Raw genomic sequence first — 24345 nt, 5'->3', positions numbered from 1 at the left:
GATGGGTAGGCCAGGAACGTGTATGGAAAATCAACCCATCAAACCCCACTCATCTTTGGAAGACATGCAAATGCATGTCCATATTTTCTACCTGATTTGAGGCTTTTGCTGTAAAATTAAGCAATGCTCTCTTGATTAATGGACTAAGTCTTGTGATAAAACTCATCTATTTCCCATCCTTTAGGAAATAAGGGGTCAAGCACTGCATCATTATCTATACCATCCTTTGCTGTTCCAAATGAGAGCTCTACTTCATGCCTTGGAGAAGGGAAAACTGGAGGGGAAAAAAAAGAGAGAGAGAGAACAGCAGTGCCCACAGTGCCCTGTTCCATCATCCTTTCCTTCACTGCACAGTGAGAGTCTCTGTTGGCACCTCAATTGTGACTGTATTTATGCATACACATTTAAACAGAATTCTTGTCCCCACAAAGGTGTGTATAATATTAACAGAATAACCATTCAAACAGTGACAAAGCATGGGTAATAAGTGGGTAAACTCACATGGACATGATGGCACTCTGATTCTCCGTGGGCACACACTCAAGTCGATATTCTAAAATAGTCAGAAATCAATACAGGGGAGCAAATTCTTCTTTATTTGCAATAGAAAGGCTACAGCACCCAGCAAGACAGAGATGGGGAACTTCTAGATCAAGAAGCCTAGGGATGAAAGTTTGTCACAAATAGAAATTTTCTGCCTAATGACTGTATTCATCAAGAGAAGCATTATTTAAACATAATGTTGTGCCTGTGAAATATCTATGTGATAGTCCTATGGCAAAATGTATTTCTGTTGTTCACTGGATAGGAAACATAGCCTAAATTTTAACTGCATCTTATCACAGAAGGTGTTTGCTTTCAAACTGTTGTGACTCTGTTATTGGCTTAAGAAGGTTCATTTCTTCCCTCACATGATCCTGAGCAGAAAACCACGTTTAGCACCTGCTTCTAATTATGACTTCCCCCTCCCTTTTTCCATAGGAAGCACAATTACTGCTGCTATGGAGACAAGTGTAATTCAGGCAATATGTGGGTCAAAGCAACACTTAGGAGGCAAAGACTCATGGTAAAGTACCCTTTTTGCTACCTGTCCTCTCCTGGAGAAGGGTCTCCTCCCAGTCTTCCCTTGCCAATTTCCATCACCATCTGCTGTCTCAGGTAAGAGCAAACCAAATAAATCACCTGTAACTAACCTGTAACTTCACACCAGGGGAGCTGCTCTTCCTCCCTCGCCTCCTCCCCGCTCCACGTGTTACCAGTGACTCCAGGACCTGCCAGCACTCACACCACCAGCATCTCTGTGGGCATAGCAGGCTCAAAGAAGCTCGTACTAGCCCAAAATGGGACAGTTTCATCAATTGAGTGGAGAGGGCTATACAAATCTAAACCGTTTTTCAGAGGAGGTTCCTGAATCAAAACACTGCTGCTTTTATTCCCCAAGATCCAGCTGAGTCCCCTCTGTCTGCTCCTCACAGTACACCTTAAACACACTTATATGAATTCTTTCAAGAAATTCAGTTGCTAGTTAAATTTTCTTATAAACAGATGGCAGTGAGACTGAAAACAAACTTGCTCTTCTCAGTAGCTTGGACTATAGGCCTGAGATGATGGTTTGCTGGAAGAGGCAACTATTCAAAAGAAAGATTTGTGTTGAAATGGAGGAATTCTGTGTCTGAATATGAAATAACACCAAGCAGGAAAGTAGAAGGCTGTGGTACCTTTAAAGAGACTCCAGGACTGTGGAAACAGTTCCATCAGTACACTAGAGGAACTGAGCAACCTCCCAAAGCCTACTAGCAGTCTAAATGTGAAACCTTTCAATTATGGTTTAAAATCATATCCTCACACAGACACTTCTCCCAAGAGGTGGACTCCACGCACACCTGACAATTACATGAAGAAACTGAAAGATAAAATAAATCAAACTTCCAGCATATAATCCCAAATATTTAATCTTGGTATGTTACTAAGCAAGATAAAAGTAATTATTAAAAAAAGAATCAACACTACAAAACAGAAAAATATTGTGTTCACTTGTCAGCATAAGCTTTAAAAAAGTTTGTGAAGTCTGAACACCTAGGAAGGACAGAAAAGGGATAATTCAAAGGCACTAGTCACCAAAATAGAGGTGGGGGAGAAAGACAAACTGTGCTAATTAATTTCATGCAAGAAAAGCAACTAGCTGCATAATGAGATGAATTGTCCCATTTGCCAAGAGCTCCAAGAAGCAAAGTTAAGTGGTGGTGTTCTTCCTTGACAGAGTCTGTCCATAAAAAATCCACAGTATTTATCAAAAAAGAAAAAAAACACAAACTGCTTTAACAAATACCTGTTCTGGAGCTCACAGGTTAGCAGGGAGGAAGTTACAGAATTTGGTGACATACTCTGCACATTAAATTTGTCCCATTTTTCAGGACACAGAACATACTTTCTAAATTTAAAGAAATCATAGAAGCGCATGCAAAGTTTCATTTAAAATTCTTTTTTTCTTTCCTCTGAAAGGGCTACACAATAAAACTATTGTACTGTAAAAGGTCTGTTTTGTCTATTCAAAATTTCTCTTTCGCACAGTGGAAATGTAGGTACGTTACACCAGTTATCCTACTCCTGAGCCCTGAGATACTCAGCAAAAGATCCTGAAACAGTCAGAAACAGCACTTAGAACTCTCTAAGGAGTCTTCTCTTACTGATTTAGAATGATAGGCAGTTCTACTGCTGAACTTCCTTGTAAAATGTGGGCCAGGAATTTTGTTTGTGTCTGTTCACATTTTCAGTCAGGACTGTATGAATAAGAGATGTGACACAATTCATCCATATGTAGCACCATTTCTCCCCAAAGCACAGCGTGCTGCAGCTCACAGCTGCCCTTTTCATTGCTGCAGAAGTAAGAGAACAGAGGACAGGAATAATCTGAACTTCTGTACAATGACAAAGTGTCTACAGACACACAGCCAACGAGGTCTTAAAACCAAAATCAGATAAATCTTCTTCAGAAAGATGTTCAAAGAGCAGTTCTTACTGTAGGCTACAGTTAATCTGAAGAATGCCTTGTCACTGCCATGTCAGAGGTAACCATTTCAAAAGTCGGAAGCAACCTTAAGCTGCTGTAAAACTCTCCAGCATCACTGAATTCATTGGAGCAGAGACAATTTGGCCTCTCTGAGGAGTCACATCTAAGATTCTTAGAATAGAATAGTTCCAGTTGGAAGGGACCTACAACAATCATCTAGTGCAGCTTGCTGTGAAGAAGCATGTCCAGATGGAGGTTTGACTTACACTATCCTTATCACTGACACCACTGTCAGCCCAGATCTGCTCCCGACCTCAAAACAAAAACTTGAAACCCTTTCAGTCAGCTTTGTCCTACAGCAGAGAAGCCAGTACACTGCAACATCACACAACATTTAGTCAGAACCAGACTTCAATGGCATTTTTCAGCATAAAGTTTTGAGAGCATTTAAGAATAACAAGGACATCTGTTGGCTCCAGCCTAACAATACAAAAGTACACAGCTGCTTCATTTACCTTCATGTGCTCAAACATTCAGCACTGGAAGAGCATAAGGCTTAGAGAGGTACTAAAATTTGTCTACACAGAGAAACAGAAGGAGCCAACCATGCAGCAATTTCCATTCGTGCCTGACAGGAAAGGTGAGGGGTGAGCTACTCGCAAGAAATAAAAATAAGAAAAAATGCAATCTGCATCTACATGAAAGTGTTTACTGATGATAAGAGATTGATTTTAGATACTTTTTACAAGGTTATGTAAATGGAAGTTTACTCCATAATCTATTTTTGTGACCCCACAGCCAACCCAAAAGTACGAACACAGTCTGGAAGAGTCACCCATACTCATTTCACCTTTCTTTTTCTCCAGCACACATTTTGCCATTTAAAAAGTGAGATTATCAGCGGATACCTCAGAAACAGGGACTCTTTGCACAGGCTCAGGGCAAACAGGAAAGAGTAACAGTATCTGTTTTCCCAGAACACCCCTGCTGACACGTCTGGAGCCCTCAGAACAAGGACTCTGGCATCCCACACACAGCCCAATGCCCAGGCCCCAAAAGCCATTGTGCAGCGCAGAAAACACAATTAGAACTGAAATGTAATAAGTAATTATAGATGGAAAAAAGATTGTGGAAAGTATCTGATATGCAGTACCGCTGACAGCAAGTTCTGAATGTGTGTCAAAAACATTAAAAGAGCAAGTGTGGGAAGGAATTACCTGACTGGTACAAGCAAAAATAATAAAGGGGAAGAATTGCCTAAATACTTTGTGAATTATTAAGATCTAGGAGAAACGGAAAAGACTCTACAGATCTTGAATTTCACTGTTACACGATGCCTTCTTTATATCCTCCATGTAGAAGCGATGACAGACAAAAGAGAGACAAATTATGCTGATAAATTCTTCTGCCTGGGAACACACTTTCACTCTGTTCTACATGACATCGTGGCAGGCTGTCAGAAATGCAGTGACTGTCAGGTTTCCACATCGCTACCTGATGTAAGCATCAGAGTTTAGGTAAAGTGCTGCCAATAAGCTCAGATTTACACTTCAGAGAAGCTTACTGTTATCCCTCTCCTTCTAATTAGCCTGTGTAAAGGCTTAGGCCTAACAACCATGACTTTAATGTCCTAAAACTAAAATACTTTTACAATGGTTTATTCCAAATAATTCCAGGTTCAATTTAAATAAAAATTTAAAAAAAAAAAAAAGAAATAAAAGAGAAGGAGTTCTTGTTGCTAGACTGAACTGAGCTGCTACAGGAACCCCAGACCAGATATTAGACAAGTTGTTCCCTAAATCTGGCCTGACTGATTAAATCAGTCATTTAACTTGCTGGGTCTTGCTCCTTCTGACAGAACAGACAAAGTCAGCCCAATCAGTCTGGGAACATACCTCTTGTAGATCCTCCTACAGAACAAAGAAGACGGCAAATCGTGCATCTTATTTATGAGGAAGAAAACTCCTTTCTGACACCACTTGTTAGAAGTTTATGCCTTGGAGTCCGAAGTCTGAGAGCACTTATTACACCTACCCAAGCACAGTGACACTTGCAGGGCTGTGCTCCTCCTTACTAAAATGGCACAGAACACAACGTGGTGCCTCAGTTCACAGGCTGCAGAAGCACCGCCGCGCGCTGTGGTCTCGCTGCCGCCACCAGTCCTCACCAGAAATGCCTGGGCAGCCCAAAGAGGAGGAACCAGATCCCTTTTGTGGTATGGCCTCTGAGCTCGGCAGAACGATTCCTACTCAACAAGTGTAAAATCTTAATCTCCCAGCAAGTTACAGAGATCTCACATTCCTCTGAGGCAACGATTAGAGTAACCTTAAACAGACCACTCAGAATGGTACAGTTCCAAAGATTCCAGAGTAGCAATTCACCTGCGTGACTAATACAGGAGACTTGTCTGTAGTCTTGTGTACAGACCAGCAAAATTATAATACTATTTCTTAGCAATGATCCTTTTAGCAGGAAAAATCATCAGTAAACATAAAATATAAATGAAATATAAAAAAATCTCTCATGCTTGAAGCACTGTCCCATTTGGATGAGAAATTTCTGACTTTCTGTAGGCATTCTCCTGTTGCTGCCTTCCAGCAGCTCCCCTCCTCCCTTTAATTAGAGCCTCTGCAAAAGGAAGAAGCCAAGCTATATTTAAGTCTTTGTACACCAATAACGAGGTAACACACTCTGTAACAAATACAAATACTCTTAGTTGACCTCAAAATCTAGGGGACAAAAAAATCTAGGAAAGAAATACATATTTTCACCCTGAAATACAAAACCCCTTAAACCCACCTTTGTTTTTATTGCATGTGAAGCATTGTTGAGTAAGAGATTCAAATAATTCCTGGAGGCTGGTTAATCTGCAGAGAGAGCTGTGCATCAGTATAGAGACCAACTGCTGGCATGGTGTAACCATTCTTAATAGGAAGTACGAGTAGAAATTGGAGTGAATGGATTCCTTTGGTTCTCCTCTGCTGCAAATCATACAAAGAAGCTCTAGATACGTTTTCTGGATAAAACAGGAGTTTCTCAGAGCTCATCTCTGAACAACAGAAAAAAATGGGAAAGGCATTTCTACACGGACTGCCCCTGAGAACAGAACTCGGGCTCCAGGACTGAGAAATCCCACAGAGCGTATCTGTACTCAGCACATACTGTGGCTGAGACCAGGCTCAGCACAGGACATTTCTCAGCATCTTTATAGATGGTTTTTCCATTTTTCCGAGCGCGTTCCAGCGCACACATCTGGCAGTGCTGCGGCGCGAACAGCAGTTCCTGGCTCTCCGTGCATGTGTTCTGCATCCAATGACATCATGCACTCCTCAGCTTGCCAAAGCTCAGTCTCTACTGTACAGACCACCAAAACAGAGCCCCAGCATCCCCGTGGGGAACGGCACTCACTTCCAGCCCAAAAAGTTTTCCGCTTGCAAAACCTTGTTCGATGTTTCATCTATTGTGCTGCGTTTTCTCCCACTCACACCCATTCTACTTCCCATTACTTGAAAACAGCTTTCAAATCATTCCTAAATTGCTTATGTTCTATCCTGCCTGCAAACATTTTCTCTTTGCTCAAGGTTGTAACTACTCAGTTACTTCTCAGCAGAACAACCCTTTTTCCTTTTATTCACAGTGGGTTTTTAACTCTTTAACAACCTGGAAGTGGAAAATCTGCATTTCCCAAAGAAAGCTACGTTTGTTTTTCTTTGCTAAGGGTAATAGTAGGTGGCACAGTACAGATTGATTGTTCCCTGGAGATGAGATCAATGTCTCATCTTGTGTGATACTCATTACTTGCCACTGCCTCAACAGCACGGAAGCTCTTTGGCACACTTAAGAAAATAGGGTTTACACTATAGGACAAATCAGAAGAAAAATAATTCTAGTATCTGAAAAATATTCAGGTCCAAAATCTTTTAAAACCTTTTAAAGAAAGGCAAACATACGTCAAGATCAAAGACCCATGACTTACACAGTCAGAGGTGATGTGGAAAGCCCTAGAGTCAGGAACTGCTGCAGGGTTAGACCCTAGAATTTACCAGAACTGGGTCTCTGCTTCATCTCCTTTTATCAATCCCAAAACAGGCACCCAGAAGGAAGTACACGTACAGATACTGCAATTGGTAAACAAAGTCATGATGAGAGACAAAGCTGTAAGATTTCCCTGCAATAATTTCTCTAACAGAGGTGAAAAACACAGTTTTCAGGTCACATTTCGCTCAAATAGGGCTTAATTGTCACCTGCAAGGCAGCAAAAGGTGGAGAAAAATTGCAACACATTGAGGTTTCAAAATGAAAATTTCAGTTTTCCTCTCATGCAAAGTAGTTCCACGTGCAAGAGAGCCAACTCACTCATCAGCCAAGGGTCACTCAAAGGTTACCCACAGAAACAGGACAAAGCCAGAAGCTACGTCTATCACAAATTAACAGGCACGTTGGCTCGAGGCAGCAGCAGCCCATAAATCCATTTCTCCCAAGACAGTACTTGCATTTCTAGATACAGCGATTCCATTGAAATCTTCTTTGCTGCCATCAGAGCGTTTCCAGATACCAGCGTTCCAGAACAGAAAAATGAGGGCATTTGCATGATTTCAAGTCACCCCGCTCCTAAATGAAAAAGCACCTTTTCCTGTTGCCTGCCCTGACTAAAGGTTCCTGAGCCCAGATGCTGTGTTTGGCACTGGGCAGCTGCTCTCAGGAACTGTGGCTACTGACAGTCACTTCAGAGCCCTTTTGGAAAGGTCACGATAGAGACACAGTTAATGCCCATGACTTCCTTTTCACCCAGTATTATTATTAAATAATGATTATTTTAGCTTTTTTTCCCAGCAATGACCAGTGTTTAAACTAAATATTTTGTTTATATTAATATTAATAATTATATATACACATAACTATGTAGTGCTTCCCACACTGAAATGTCCATGTTTTGTTTATACTACCTCTTCCATTGGAAAAATCTCTGATCAATTAATTGTCACATATGATCCTCCAGGATTATGTATTTTCCGTTTTACTTATGGTGGGGAAACAAACACATTATATGAAGAGAATCACAGTTGCAGATAAACTAAAAGACCTTAGAAATACCAGATTTAAAAGACACTGAAACAAGGAAGAGACAACCCAGCACTCCTAGACTGACTGTTACAAGGTCGTTTGTTTTAATGACATCTCGGGGAGTTCTGAACATTTCTGGTCCATCCTCACTTGTATCAGCAATACAAGGAAATTTATGTTGCTGAATTTCAGTTCTTTATCTGTTTTCCTGGCAAGTTACTCCTGACAGAGTCTTTATAGAAGGTTTAAAAGAAAGTTATTCTGTGATCATAGAGATGGAGCACTAATGAGTTTAATTAGAATGCAGTGCATCAACCCTAGATTGAGACATAGCCCAAGATGATTAATTACCGTGTTGGAATGGCTACAGCAAAAATAGAGGGGGCTAACAAGGCTGTCCTTTAATAGCTGTGTCTACCCACCTTCTCCACCTGCCTGAAGAGGTGTTCTCCTTTCCTGTATGCTTGGCTACCACTGTGACAGCTGTGGGGGGTACCAGGACAAGCTCAATAAAAGATAATCTTAATTCATCATCTTCTCTATTAGCAATTACCCTTGTTCATTTCAAAATCAAGGTCAGTTTTACTTAGCATATTTATCTTTCAGAAAAGTGTCAATGTTCCAAGTACTACGGGTTATTAAGCATCAACTACTATTTAGTTACATAAAAACTGTAATCTTCACAGGATTCTTATTTCCCAACTAAGTCTATAATCAAATGCAATCAAGCTAATTCAAAAATTATCTCAATTAATCCTTTGAAATGCATCAGCCAGTTCCCCAGTTCACACACAGCGAACAGTATCAAAAATCTAGAGTTGAAAACATATTTCCTTGATTTTCACTTTTCAGAACATCTTGAAGAGATATTTGACTCCAAAGATACATGAAACATATTTGGAAAGCAGACTGCAAGTTAACCTACAGCTGCCTAAAGTTTATTGGCAGCATCTTGAAAGCTGCCATCTTGTGCAGTTCTAAGATGCCCCCAGCGAGGGCTTAGCCAGGGAATGTTGGGCACCCGACTAAGACTCCCGACCTTGCTGTGCACGTGGCACAGGAATTGCTGGGATGCAAATTGTGCTCACATGCTCTGTTATTTCTGATATCAGCCTCTCCACGCCACTGTTCATGATTTTTTCCCTGTGAGGGTGGTGAGGCCGTGGCACAGGTTACCCAGAGAAGCTGTGGCTGCCCCATCCCTGGAAGTGTCCAAGGCCAGGTTGGACAGGGCTTGGAGCCTGTTCTAGTGGAAGGTGTCCCTGCCCATGGCAGGGGGTGGAAAAATATGAGCTTTAAGTTCCCCTCCAACCCAAACCAGTCTGTGATTATACAAAAAGTAGTAGTAAACACTACTTACATCTCTCAGCAGCTGCCAGAAAGCTGCAAGCCATACCAGCCCCATTTCACTCTTCCATTTTTAACACTTCTAATGAGCAGATGGTTAATTTTTGTGAGCAGGGAATAAAAAACAAAACAACTTTTGTTGGTGCAAGTGACTGAGGGGGCTTTATCTTATAAAAAACAGTTGTTTTGGACATCTGCTCAAATTCTTGACTGCAAATTTAGCTTTCCCTACATTAGTAGAGAAATATTCCTTCAGACACAGAGGGATTTGGGCAACCCCAAACTAAGGGAAATAAATAGGTAACAAACTTTCTGTATGTGGTACTGTTAAGATTTTGGGGAGTTGTAGCAATATATACAGACATTCTCAGAGGTATGTAAAGTAAAACATAAACATCACCTTCTTCACTGTGATAGAAAGCAAAAAATTCAGTTAAATGTACATAAAAGCCCTTCAGAGGCCTCTGCATCTGAAAGGCCAGTGAGCTCACCACACTTACCTTCTTGGCAAAACTGGCTTCTTCTCATATTAACAGAATGGAGAGTTGTAGATGCTACATTCAAGTTGCTCCTTTCTGTTCTATTGTGTGATTTTATAAAACACGAATTCACAGAAGCTACAGTAAAATTTTAATTAGTGAAATACAGATGGTTATTTTCATACAAATTTTAGATTTCCCTATTTTTATTAAGCACCAACCAAAAACCAACATAATATGCAACATATTTACAAATGCATAAAAATATTTATAGTTCCAGATATGATTTATCACTGTAGTTAACAGTACTGAGCACTCTAAATTGCCAACAATAAAAACTACTTTTCTGTGATTTTTTTTTTTTTGGTCTAGTTTAAGCACAGTTTTGTGTGGGGACACAGAAGAAAAAAGAAGAATAAAAGCATTAGGATTTGGGAGGAGAAATTGTGTGAGAGCATAAGAGACAATGGATGTGTCTGAGCCAGGACTGAGTTGCTGGTTTAGATCATTAACTAAGAGCTCAGTGCTCACTGCTGCTCTCTCTGCAGACTCCAGGATCAGTATCCTCCCTCTGTGCTGCAGCCCAAGTGTGAGATCAAGCAGAACAAATGTGGGAGGGCATGAAATCATACAGGCAACTGATTTCTTTTTTGTTCACTGAAACACTAATTTAGGCTCTTTAAAAAGCTATGTTTACTATACACACTCCTCTTATTCGCATTCCTTTCCTGCTGCATTCCCTATTCCATTACAGCTTTCCAAGGCCTCAGTAACTGTACCTTGCAATACCAAACATTTCCCTCTGAGCTAAGTGCACATATTTTCTGCTTTAAGCCTAGGAGGGCTCAGTGCTGTAGCTGTCCTTTCCCAAACAGCCACAGAAGCCATTATTTCTAGGCACACTTTTATAGTGCAACCAAATCCAAGAAGCTGACATTTTTTATTTAGTACCCATGGGCTATAATCATGAAAAATTTACTCCCTGAAATACAGTTGCACGCATTTTCTATCCACCCTACTAGTGATAAAAAGTAATTTCCTCGCACAGCCTGGTAACAATGGCAACTCAGCGAGATGTATCACCATAAAATAAACATGAGCACATCACACATCTGAATTCTCGGCAATGAGACTACCAGTCCGTGTTCCCAGCAAACATTTAAATGAGTAAGAGGCCTTGAAGCTTGACACGTATCTCTAAAGGCATGGGAGAGGATTCAGGGCAATTAAAATAAATCGCCATTAGTGACTACAAACCTCTGGTAACACTGGCTCACTGCAGGGGAACTATCAGGGCCAAAACAAGATGCCCAAGCAACGAAAACCAAAAGCTAATCAAGAAGTTTATAGATCTTCCTGACTGATAACTGAGGGAGGTTAAAGGTTACACTTACAACAAAGTCTAAGATTGTTTTCCAGCTCCCACTCATCTGGTAAAAGAAAAGCAAAGGAGAACCATTATTTTGTATTTTGGACCAATGAAGACTGAATTACGAACCAAGAAAAAATAACAAGAAAATTTAAAAAAGAGAATCTGTCCAGAATTCCTGTCCTGAGTTATTCCAAAAGTGCAATGGAGCGAGGCAGGACCCAGCCATGCTCTGCCCAACTCACGGGGGAGCTGTCCAGCAAACACAACCTCAATGTTACCATGGCAACAGAAATAAAACCACGTTTTACTAGCTTTTTCACACATTTAGAGAAACGATGAAACTGAATTCTACGAGATGGTATGGTTCTACAGGAGAAATGGGCTTAGAAATTCAGTTCTTGAGGAGAAGTCCATCAGTGATAACACAGATACAACAGCTCAGGTGTAACCTCTAGGAGAGAGAGCCCCTGAATCTGTGGCTCCTGTCAGACATGTTTGCTAGGAAAACATTCCTGTTTCCTTAAACATCTCACACTAGAGCTTAAACTCCACAACGAGGCCCTTCAGTCTGATCCTCCACGGCACTTCTCATGGAAGAAGAGGCAACATCACCTATTAGCTGAAGGGAACAGAGTGTCTAAGAGGCAGAAGGCTATGTATGATTCTATGATTCTGTGATACACCTGTCCTAGTGCTTGTGAGGATGTGGGTTCATAAAATCATCTTGCTTAAGTATTTTGTACAATAACTCACAATCCTCTCTCTGCTCTGTCTTGCGCTGCTTTTTATGTTTTGTTTGTGAAGGACAGAAGCCTGCAAGCAGACAGCCACAGTGAGTAAAATACAGACTATACAACCCATGGCAAAAATTAAACCTCCTTTTTCACCCTGAATCTGTCCAGATTCAGATTCACCCTGAAAAAGGATGGAAAATTACGCTCGAAGTACATATTTAATGCAGTGTTTCAAGAAGGTTTCTTTCGAGTTCCCATATGAGATGAGCCTCTATTAACAACGGTTTCATCAAAATACATTCTCCCTTTGTTAGCATCCAGAATATCTAGGGCTTGGTATACATCTTTGAAGAAGTCCATTAAAAATGAATCATAAAACCATCAATTTAACATTTGTCCAAATAAAAAATAGGTTTTCCACCAGGGGAAGTGAGCACTGTATTAGATCTAACACAAGAAAAACCAAAGGAATAGTTTTCATTTACAGGCCTATCAAGCACATGGAACAGACCAATGCCCCTGGCAAGACTAACAAAAACCATCACATACACAGCCTGGGGACAACAGTCTCAAATACTGGATACTAAGGAAAAGGCTGCCTTTATTATACTTTTTATATACATCAATATTCATATGACCTATTATTCCTATGAGCTGGCTCCTCGACAGCTTTAGAATGAAAAAAGCAATACAGGAATTTGCATACCACTGCCAACTTCTGGAAAAGTCATCAGAAATTACAAAAATAACTGCACTGAAGAGCATAAAAATCTTGTATTTATGATAGACTTCTAATAACTTCTAGAGAAATTCAGTTATTTGACTTCCAGGACAGAAACCTGACATTCCAGACCGAAGGGAAAAAGGAAAGAGTTCAAAACTAACTTAAACCCAGAAAATAAAATTGAAACTAGAGTGTCTATATGACAGAAATTACAGTACTGTTCAACCCTTCATTTAAACTTATGGGGCAAATGCTCTATTAGTGGATAACAGCAAAATTATCAGTAATTTATTTCTGTTGTTCCATATAACAGAAGGGGCTTTATAATTTTCCCTTTGGAGCAAAGGAGAGATCGTGCACAAAGATGCAAAAGGGAAACATCACGTCCTTTGTTCAACAGTTCAGACCTCAGCGCCCTCAGAAACAAACAGAGCAGTGACTCAGACAATAGGTTTATAGAAATAAAAAGAATTGCTACAAATCTCTTCCCTGTTTTCATTAGTTTGAACTGTCATCATGCTCCTGTCTCAGAAAATGCCTGTGCTTAATGCAGCAATTATCCCTGTGCTGCATTTCCTACTTGTGCACGACCGCAGACACTTCACATCTGACTGGGCCACAGGGAGTTGAGATGGCAGGAGCAACGTGACCTGAACAAACCCCTGCTGGCACTGAGAGGCCAGGAAGGCACAACGTGAAGCCACGGACATATTCAGCTGTCAGGTAGCTCTCAGCAAAGCCCTACTAATTGGTTAGGTTTTCTTGCCCTTGGCACAGTGCAGCACACTGTGTAAATGGTATCCTTGAGTGCTTCCCACTGACTTGTTAGTCAAGGTAATTTCCTGCTTTCTCCATTTTTAGTATTTTTTCCTGTCTGCTTGTTCTCCCAAACTCTCCATTTCATTTAATTTCCTCAGAGATTGGTTGAGGTTACAGATCTGTGATGAGGATCCAGTGATGCCCAGACATGCCATGACGTTATCAGCCTGTACACCCAAACAAGAAATGCAGGCATCCAAGAGCATTCCTGTCTTTTATAGAAAAAACAGATCCCACATCCTTGAATCCCCTCAAATCCCCTCCTGCTCTTTATTGCCACACAGACACTATGGGCAGCTCTCAAAGGAGAGGAGAGCTCACTGCAGTCCTTATAATCTACAGCATCCTAGACAGTCTCCCTTGTGCTGCTCAAATTCTAGTCCTTGGGCAACCAGAACTACAGCATCAATTCAGAGAGCTGGGATAAATCTAGGATAGCAAAGCCTAACAGGACTATTAGCTGCAGAACAAAACCAAAAACATGTGAGACATGGTTGTTGGTGATCTGATTAATCAAAGCAGCTCATAATATAAATACAGCAAAAGGAAAAATAAATGGGAATAAGGGGCTTATAGTCAGTAGGTTAACAAAAGTAGAGCAAACAATTAAAACACAAAGAAACCAAATGTGTATTGACAACGTGAGCGTAAAGCAAACCAGTCCAGAAAGCACAACTCAGAACAGCCGCTCTCCTTGTGCTGCTGAGCATCAGTGACACCCACTGCAGCCTCAGGAGCCAGAGTTGTGAGCACTGCCACGCCAGCCACCCCAGCCTGCTGTCAAACAAACAGAAAAGGCAGCACGGACAGCACAGAAATTAACAAAATACCATTCAGAAGTATCTAAAAAATGCGAATATACACACACAGCTGAAATGAGATCCCAGTCCCTGCTGAACCCCCGAGCACAGAGCGCCCTCTCATGTGCTTCACTCACCACTCCACACATCACTCCAGCCCTCCACAATTCCACAGCTTCAGACTGGATCACCACTATGATCATATTAGCAAAGAAATTAATCTCCAGGATGAGGAAGCCCAATCCTTGTACGCTGAGTAAAAATAAGGAATATATATCTCATTTTTGAGAATAATAAAACTGAAAAATCACTGAAAAGCTGAAAACTGACCAGAAAAATCATCTGGTGACCAACTCCTCAGGGTTTAGGGAGATGAGAAAAAGAGGTACCAATACATGCCAAGGTTTTAGTCTAAAACTACGGGGTACCAAATCCATATTGTGTAAATAAATGAAGACAGTCCAAATTTCTTAAAATGCTATCCAGTTGCAATGTGCTCAAATCTCAATGAGCAGGTAACAACATACATTTTCTTAACTACCACCCCTGCAGATCAAGCCTCATTTCTGAAATTCAGAATTATTTCTGCATTTGTGCTTTAGATATTCAGACATACGAGGAATAAAAGACACTATACCATTTCTGCATAGCATCATAACTAGTTCCACTGGCAAGAAAACTGTGGAGTAGAAAACCAGCACCTTCCAGGAGAGAAATTTACATTACAGCATTTAGACCAAGAAGAAAAATTGCAATTCGATTCCATAAAAGAAAATTTTAAGTTGCTTTACTCCATACACGAAAGGGTTCCAGAAAACAAAGAAAGGAATAATGAAACCCCACAGAAAGAGCTTGGAAAAATTGTGTTGATTTGTTGGATGCTGACACTCGAGTACCTTTGTAAGGTTTTCAAATTCTAAGGCAGTAAGCCGATTTCTTAGAAAGGAGCAATTTTTCCTGTATATTTACTTAAGAAAGACAAGCCTTACAAGTGAAAATATTTTTTTTTTGAGGATGACATAACTATAGTGTCATCCATCCACTGTGCCCCCACCCCCTGTTCCCATCTTGTACTGCTCTGCAATTTTACGAATTGAGAGAAAGAAGAACATCTACATCTCACCTGCACAGCAGCTTTCCTCTGAGCGATGCCATAACCATGGCAGAAGGTAATGGAATACTTCTCCAGTGAACTTAAGTATTGGGAAAAACATTAACTCCATAAAGCTGTGAAAAAACTACATGATGCTCATTAACTAAATATCTAATTGGAAAAACACCTGACACAGAAAAAAGGATCATCATCAGACTGGGACCTGGGTCCTGGGTTAAACAATATTTCTGACTCCCTGCCTGACCTTTGAAAGTTTGCAGAGTGTGCAGCTGTGCTAAGTCCACCTCCAGATCAACCTGGGGAAGGGAAGGTTGCAGTGAAGTGAGATCCTACTAACAGAGGACAATGAGAGAACAGACCCAGGCTCTTGTCAGTGATAAGAAGTGAATGGACAAGAGGTAACCACATTTAAATGCAAGGAAAAACTTTTTGGTGAGGGTGGTCAAACACTGGAACATGTTGTGGAGTCTCTATCCTTGGAGATATTCAAAACTGGCTAGACAATGTCCTGGACAACCTGCTCTAGCTGACTCTGCATTCAGCAGCAAGGGCAGCACAACATCATCTCCAGGGGTCCCAGCCAACTTCAACTATGCTCTGATTCTGTGACACAAAAAGACAGAAACAAATGCAGAAATCTCACAGTAACGTAACACAGCGAGTTCTAGCAAAGTCAAAAAAGTCTGTTAAACGGTTTTATGTCTGAAAAACTGGAATGCAACTTTCTGCAAATTAAAGACAGATTGTAAGCTGGAGGACAGGACTGGAAAGTTCCTTGCTCATCAAATTAAAAACAAGAGGTCTATTCATGAAAAAAGTTATGTGGTCAAGTCACATTCTTTGCTCAAAACCTTTACATGCGACTGAGGGTGGGCACTGCTTGCAATTCATTGAGAAACTCTGAGGTTGCTACGGATTGCTAGAGCACATGAGGGTACATTTATAAAGCTGGGCAGGAGTGCAAGGAGAACTTCAAGAGGACCAAGTGTCCCTTTTACTTGTAAAAGGCCTGGTCACATGACTGACAGCTGGAGTCACTTAACAAAATACCAGTGTGAGCTATTCCGCTCAATTCCCCTACAGTCAGATGACAACATCTAAACACCTCTTGCACTGCAAACACCCAAAGGCCTCACAGCTCACAATCTCCCTTCTTCCTCCTTTCAGATTTCTTCTCCATCTACAAGTACAAAGCCACATTTCTAAACTGAGACGACTAATTTTAAATTAAGAGAGACAAAGACCATAAAAGAAACTTGTGCCTGATGAAAAGTGGTGTAATTCTTCCTAGTTACTTTCAGTTTACATATGCAGGAGGCATTCCTTTTGCATCAACTACATTCTCCCAGACCATTCACCTTTTCTCTAAAAGGTGTTGTAGCTCTAAAACAGGTTGATATGAAAAGGTGGCACTGTTTTAAGAAATAACATTTTTCCCTGCTCAGTGGCTTGAACAGTTGCAATAATCACAGACTGTTACTGAACCCTCATCTTCAACTCTGTTTGCCAACTTGGCCCCCCCTCATTCAGTAACCCACTGCACTTTTCAGGGAACACTGCTCCTCAAACACCAGTCCCAGTGCTTCTACTCACAATGAACACAGAAATCAGATAAAATCAAGGTACCACTCAGAGTGCTGAAAACATCCATCTTTGTGGTTCTTGCTTCCATTTAACTTTGGTTGAGAATGTCCTATTAGCCAAAAGTATTCAAATCTGACAAAGTCATTTCATCTCCTGTTAATGAACAACTTTTCTGTCAGGAGATTAAGCCAATAAATCAATGCCAAAACCCAAAAAATTGTTCAGTAGCAGTAGGCCATTCATACCTTTGTGTTAGCTGTCACAGCACTGAAACCAGCACTCTACCTGGTAATGAAATCTACATTTTAGCACAGAATTAGGTACAAAATTAAACCATTTAAGCTACAGCATATTTTTTCCTATAATGTGAAGATTTAAAAATATCTCAAAATCCACAAGAACTAAGGAAAGACTGTTCAGGTGTCAGAGTGACAGAATATATATCCCTCCATTTTCACATACCATGCCTAAGGCTGCATGGCTGTGAAGAGAAACAGAATAAAAATTTTCTAGAGTATGATCAACAGCAAAACAAAGAAAACTGTTCAGTGGGAAATCAAAGAACAAAATGAGCCTGATCTGATTTGCCTCTATTTGTGTTTTCCCAAAACACAACATAATTCCTGAAATATTGTGTTGTCTTTGCATTTCTCAGTGATATGTACACAAAATATTTTTCAAAGAGCAGGACTCACAAGCCCGGTCCTCTCAGACAAACACCACAAACAGGTTTATATACTGTTGTAACAAACACTTTCCAGCCACACACAGCAAGTTATTCTGGTCTGCAAGAGACCTGAAGTTTCTGCCTCCTCATCGTTCATGTCTGGAGTTGCATAGATAAGCAGATGCATTTCTATAAACATACCTGCTTATTACTCCACACTAAATAATGCTTTAAAGACAGATTTTGGGGTGAGGGTGTTAAGAGGATGACTTTCAGCCACAGATTTTATTGAACTGAAGCTGTCAAGTGCTAGGTGCAGTACCTCTGAGGGCAGCTCACTGGGGACAAGCACACCAGTGTGCCCACAGCAGAAAGAAGGGAAATTAAGCTCTATTACTTTCAAGGAACATTGCACAGATTTTGCAGGACTCAAAAGTATTAAAGAAAAAAAAGATGAAAAAGTATCTTGAGAGAACTGGGCTGGAGGGAGGAAGATGGGGGATGAGAACCTAAATTAACTCAAGACCTTAACTGGAAATATAAGTTGTATGAAAATTAACATAAGATGTATGAAAATTCAAAGTTATACACAACTGTGTTTGAAAGCATGAAAGCAAGAACAACCATTTTCTCACTTTCTACATTGTCTCCTTTCACAGCTTTGTTTCACAACATTTTTTGTTTTGTTTTTGATTGTCATCCTCTGAAAAAAAAATCAGCTTAATGCATTGGCCTGGTTAAAGAAGGAAAATGCTTTTACTTAAAACACATGTAAGATTGTGATATTTCCCATTATCATAGTAAATGCTGATAATTAAAAAAAAAAAAACAAGAATTAACAAAATACATATCTAAGATAAAGGAGGAAAAGAAACAAAGAAATTTACATTTAATAGTACAAGTCTCAAAAAACCTTAATTCAAATTAATTGTTCAGCTTCCTAAGTGAAAGGAAGTCAGGTTCTGTATTTAAAACTTAGGCCTTTCAAACCAAATACCAGCTGTCCCTGTCTAAGCTCCCTCTTCTGGCTAATTAATAAACTCGCTTAGACTTTGTACATGGAAGTTTCAATCTTTCCAGTTCTTCCCTATCAATAAAAATCAATTATTTTTTAAAAAATCTGTAAAGCAACTTTGATACTGAAATATATAACTTAAGCTTTCAATTTCAGACAGAGCCCTCCTGTTGTCCCATGCTGACAAGTTACACACACACTTAAGAAAATAAACATGCCTGTACTATGCAGAGACACTGCAAACCCAGCCTGACTGACACCCAACCACCTGCACCTCCTCTGAGCTTAAAAACACCACTGCCTATTTTCTGGAATTAGATATTTAATCCAATGTGAAATGTTTGTGTTCAAAACACACCAGACTAGTTAATTAGTCCCCAAAGTACACTTTTCCTTATTCACACGCTGATCGGGGTGCAGGGTGACCACCTTATTTACTTGTTAGTAAAGTGGGAAGAGGGACAAAAATAAGGGGAGACCTCACTGCAGTTACAACTTCCTCCTGAGGGGAAGAGGATGGACAGGCACTGGTCCCTGCTCTGTGGGGACCAGTGATAGGACTCCAGGCATCTAAGAAAAAAAAAAAAAGCTGATTAATTAATTTAAATTTTTTGGAAAACCAGGAAAACCAAGGAAAAGAATAAGAAAGAATAAGAAAGAGAATATGAAGAGAAATTAACAAATCCACAAGGGAAGAAACAAGACAGAGAAGGCTTGAAAAAAAACACTGACTGGAGAAACACCCTGGGATGAGACTGGCACAGTCAGATTCAGCAACTAAAGCAACCGGTCCTCACCAAACTAACACCAATTCATGACACAGAATGAAGACAGTGGCAGTGAATGGTCTCAAATTGTAGATACAGATGTCTTAAGCCAACAGTTACCCTCATTGTGGAGCTGACAAATTAATGACAAACAGAGTTTGGCAAAAATTTTTCATTCTCTTCTAAAACATAAGTCACTACAGATGATTTGTGGAAACAATTCAAAGAAAAAGGGAAGTACTATGCAGAAGAGTGTGAAAATCACAACTCCAGTGGAATGGACATATAGAGGACAAAAAATAGTTCATTCAGCTGTGGGTTTTCATTATCTCAATTACTGTAGTAGCACGATTTCTAAATAAAAGCCAAGCCACACTCCCAGCCAAGCCATTTTTATGAGACTTCTATCACAACTGTGTCAATGAAGGCAGGCAGTGCAGTCAGACTCCAACCTCTACAAATAATTTCTGTTCAACACCTTTTTGACCTTCAATCCAGCCAATGAAAGGCCTTGAAGGGAAATTCATTTCATGTTTATGCTCTTAAAGTACCTGCCCAAGTGAAAACAAAAATCTGTTTCTACATACAAAGTCTTAAAACAACCATGACAACAAAAGATCAGATTGGACTTGTAATGCACGTGTGGACACAGAGGACATGGCCAAGACACAGCCTCTGAAGCAAAATACTGATGATCTGAAAAAAAAACCAGTGGATCACTGAAGTTTAAAACCAGAGATAAGATTCCAAATGGGATTCTGACAGTTTGAGAGAAAAGAGGAGAGTGTGTGAGGCACTGACAAACTAAAGGTATCGCTGCGAAAAGATAAAAGGGAAGATACAACCAGGGACTGGGGGTGAGCTTCATACAGGGCAGGAAGCCTGGAAAAGCTACATTGACTCTCCCATTGCAGACTGATAGTAACTTTCAAAGTACATGAACATACTGCATCATGGAACAAGATATCCTTTACACACTGATCCAGTAAAACAAGAACAGATGCCATGGCATCACGGCACCATTATTTAGGTCTGCCAGTACTTTTTCCACCAGTGAGCCTCAAACTGTTCTGTAAAAGTACCACCCGACTTTTTGTAAAAAAAAAACAAAAAAACCAAAGAAATAGAGTTTGTTCATGGCCAGAACTAGAATCAAAACAGTTACTTCATATTTTTAACTCAGTGATACAGCCTACCTGAAAAAAAGTCTCATTTTTTGTTACTATTTTATATTAAGAATGTTTGGGGAATTTTTTTTTAAATATTTCACCTTAGTACTGCATCAATACATATTCTATTATTTCTGTATTTCACAGACGGTTAGTAATGCCTTCATTTAACACACATTTTTAGCTCGTAAATCTTTTCCATCTTATCTTCTATTTTGATCCACAGGTCTTTTCCAACCTTTTCCAAAGGTTGTTATACTTCTGCGACTGGCATTTTGAAAGTATTCTTTTATGAAACCTTTTCACAACTTTTCATCTAAGTCAGCTCTATAGTAAATCACTACCAGAACCAGGATACAAAACTGAGCACAGGTACCCTGGCTTTTATACTCCTTAGCTCCCTGAAGTTAACTGAACTGGACAGCTAGAGTTTAATGACAGTAATGAAATTTTCTTTTCTTAAACACAGTCCTTCATACAAATATATGCAAAATCTTTTATGGCATTCAGTAATACAAACCATTTAACAATCAAAAAATAACAAAAACAAAAAAACAAACCAAACAAAAACCCCAAAACAAACAAAAAAACCCCCACAACACAAAAAAACCTCCACCCAACAGCAACGCAACTTAGTAGTTTATAAATCATCTCCCTGCTAAAGCAGGAGTTTCTTCAAACGTGGACTGATTCAAGTCTTAAGGAAGCATATGAAAAGGCTTCTCTAGAAGCCAAAAACCAATGGAAATCAAAATACGAGATTTAGAGTGACCTGTTGGGAAATAAAAGAAAACAGTTTGGAGCCCAGCTGGTGGAAAGCACCATGCTTTGCTACCTGCTCTAATTTCTGAGGAGAGGAACCTGGGTGATGAGTCTGCTCTTAAACTGCACCTTCAGCTGAAGTGGCTAGTAAGGGTGTGTGAGGGATTGACAGGAGAAATGGAACCTGGAGCAGATGCTGCTAAAATCGATTAGCATGTGAAGGGCTGGCCCCGGGCTAGCCAAGGAGAGGCAGCTACTGGAGCAATCAATGGCAGCTGGTGGGAAGCAAGCCCAGGAGGAAGAGGCAACCAACACCATTTACTCTTTACAAATGTTTCCTTGCATAGTCAGGTCTAAGTGAGAATGCCAAGATACGTATTTCTTCAAATGTTTATCCAAAATATACTACACACAAACACTCTTTGAACACTATTTTGAAAGGCCTTATCGCTCCATTACTAATAAGAATCTCCACGATACCTCTCAGAGTTCTGCAACCACATGTTCCTGGATGCTGACGAATGATGACTGCATTAAACATTAAAACAGATGTCTGGTCTTCACAACCCAGAAACCATGCTGGGTTAAAACAGTAAAATAGTAGCATGATCCCACTGGGGAACAGTATGTTTACACAGAAAACTGTTTAATACCCAACAGGTAATTCAAGTCAAACAACTTTTAAACACAAAATGTATTATTACCTGGAGCTTTCAGCAAAACCAGACTTCAGTACAGAAATACATGCAGTTGTTTACACTGGGTGTTACGTACGTGAGCAACAGCCCCACAGGAGTTACTCCTTCCCCAGAAGACAAACACACTTCCTTACCTTCGGCCATTTGGGATTCAGAAGCCGTGCTTTGATTGCATCATCCAGGGCCTTGTCATACTGCTGGATTTTCATGTAGGCTGCCGAGCGGTTGCTGTAGAGGATGCAGTTCTGGGGGTCGACCCCCAGGGCCTCGTTGTAGAGCACGATTGCGGTGTGGAAGTCGCCGTCATGGCAAGCCTGGTTGCTCTGGCGAACTTTCTCAACAAATTCAGCTTTGCTCAACATGGGACTGTCAGGACTTTTTCTTCCAAGAGATTTGGATCCGAAGAAAGAAATCTGGGAGGGGCAAAGGGAGAAATTATATGTTAGTGCTAAGAAATGCTACTCCAAAAATGGAAAGAAAAAAAAAAATCAAACTATTTACAAACTGTGCAGCAGAAATTAAAGCCACAAGCATCACTGCAGAACAAATTATGAATTCAGAATCAGATTCTTAAAAAAAAGTACATTGTTTATCTATTGATATCCCTTTCTGAGGGTACAAAAGTAACAGAAAAAAGTCTTACAAAACACATCATTCCCTACGAGGGATGTCACAGGAGCAGCTGTAGTCTGTTTATGTATGCTGCATTCCACACACAAGTGTTTTCCTCCTCAGCCACACTATTTGATTCTAGCACACTAAGCATAGTTGCCAGGTAAAGAAGTTTCTCTGAGCAGGTGGCAGGTGTGAACATGAAGATGAAGCTGGTACATCTGAAGTTTGATATGCAGATTACACAGAAGCACATGCATGCTAGACAGTGGAAGAATATATTAATCCTCTTCAAACCAAAGAACTTGCACTGTCTGCTCACAAACCTCCACATCCAGCTACCTGCAGCTGCAAATTGTTCATAAAGGGAAGGGAAGGATGAGTCTTTGGAACCAGGTATACTCACAGAAATTAGTGGGACATAAAATTTATTTTAGCAACAGAACGGTCGTTGGCAGAGCCACCCTCCCAGACTGACAACCTCAGGCAATACAAAATAACACAGAAAATTTGTTTGCCTTCTAATTATAAATATTATTCTAGAAAGTCCTAGTCCCATTGATTCCGGTACACCCTTTCTCCTCAATTAACTTTCTACATTCCATATTTTCCTCAGCCAGTCCTTTGTAGTCAGTAACTGTTTCTGTCATGCAAACCCTACTCTCTCCCAAGGACTCTCAAGAATTCAGCAAGAACATCTCTGTCCAACTCTGATCACAAGGCAGTTGTGAATTGTGCAGTAACCATTTTTGGCAACAAGCAACACAATACATATAGTAACATACAAAGTACTGGGAAATATTCATTAAAGGTTTAGACTACTATAGTTAAGATTGGTGTCATCTAGTTTTAGCCCTGCAGACTGAAAAAAGGTTAAGAATATCACATATTGTTACCACAAAAACTGCGGGGCTTAAATATATTACCAGAGCCAGCATATTTATAAAGGTGGAAAGGGAAGTAAGCTGCAAACTGACATCCTGTCTCAAGCATCAATTTGTCAACAGACTTTTCTTTTTTTTTTTCTTCCTTAAGTCAAATAACAGCAGAAAAGCATTGAGTTAGAAACTACCAATTTCTTGTTTTTCTCATTATTATACTCATTCTTTTCTGACAGGTGTTTGTCCAAACTTCTTCTAAACTTCTCCACTGAAGGAGACTCCGTGTTTTACTCAGGCAATCTCCTTACACTGCTTCAGGATTTTCATAATCAAAATATGTGTCCTAACAAGAACCCCAAATTTCCTTTGTACCAATAGATGTACTGTTTCTTGTCCTACCTACGGCAGACTTAGCCAAACACTTTGTTCATTTCATCTGTGTAGTTGCTTTTTATATTCTTGCTAATACAAGCTAGTATGTAACTTTTATTATTATTATCACTACAATATTATTATCATTATGAACAACATTATAAAAAGCAAATTTCTGCATCCTCAAAAATCCCTACCATGTGCAGTACGTCTTTAAATGCACCAGATACTTCTTTGCTACTTCAATCAAGTTTACAAACAGCAACTTCGTATATTCCCAACTACCAGCAGGAAAACGGCTGTACTTTGAGCAACCACAGAAATGTTTGAGATGAACATCTTGCTTTGTCCAAGC

At 40.0% G+C, this 24345-nt stretch overlaps 1 protein-coding gene across 3 annotated transcripts in view; it reads right to left on the bottom strand.

Moving 5' to 3' along the window:
- TTC28 (tetratricopeptide repeat domain 28) overlaps window positions 1–24345 on the bottom strand; it is a 122070-nt gene that overhangs the window by 92038 nt on the left and 5687 nt on the right. For all 3 annotated transcript variants that reach the window (XM_051785535.1, XM_051785532.1, XM_051785533.1), the window contains exon 2: window positions 22260–22538. In XM_051785535.1, the coding sequence (XP_051641495.1) occupies window positions 22260–22538 (279 nt within the window). The remainder of the gene's footprint in view (window positions 1–22259; window positions 22539–24345) is intronic.

This window comes from Manacus candei, unplaced genomic scaffold (genome assembly GCF_025592945.1).
Source record: "Manacus candei isolate 608988 ecotype Guabito, Panama unplaced genomic scaffold, ASM2559294v1 h1tg000020l, whole genome shotgun sequence".
NCBI classification, from domain to species: Eukaryota; Metazoa; Chordata; class Aves; order Passeriformes; family Pipridae; genus Manacus; species Manacus candei.
The sequence above is the reverse complement of the archived record's forward strand: the minus strand, read 5'-3'. Positions and strand labels throughout refer to the sequence as shown.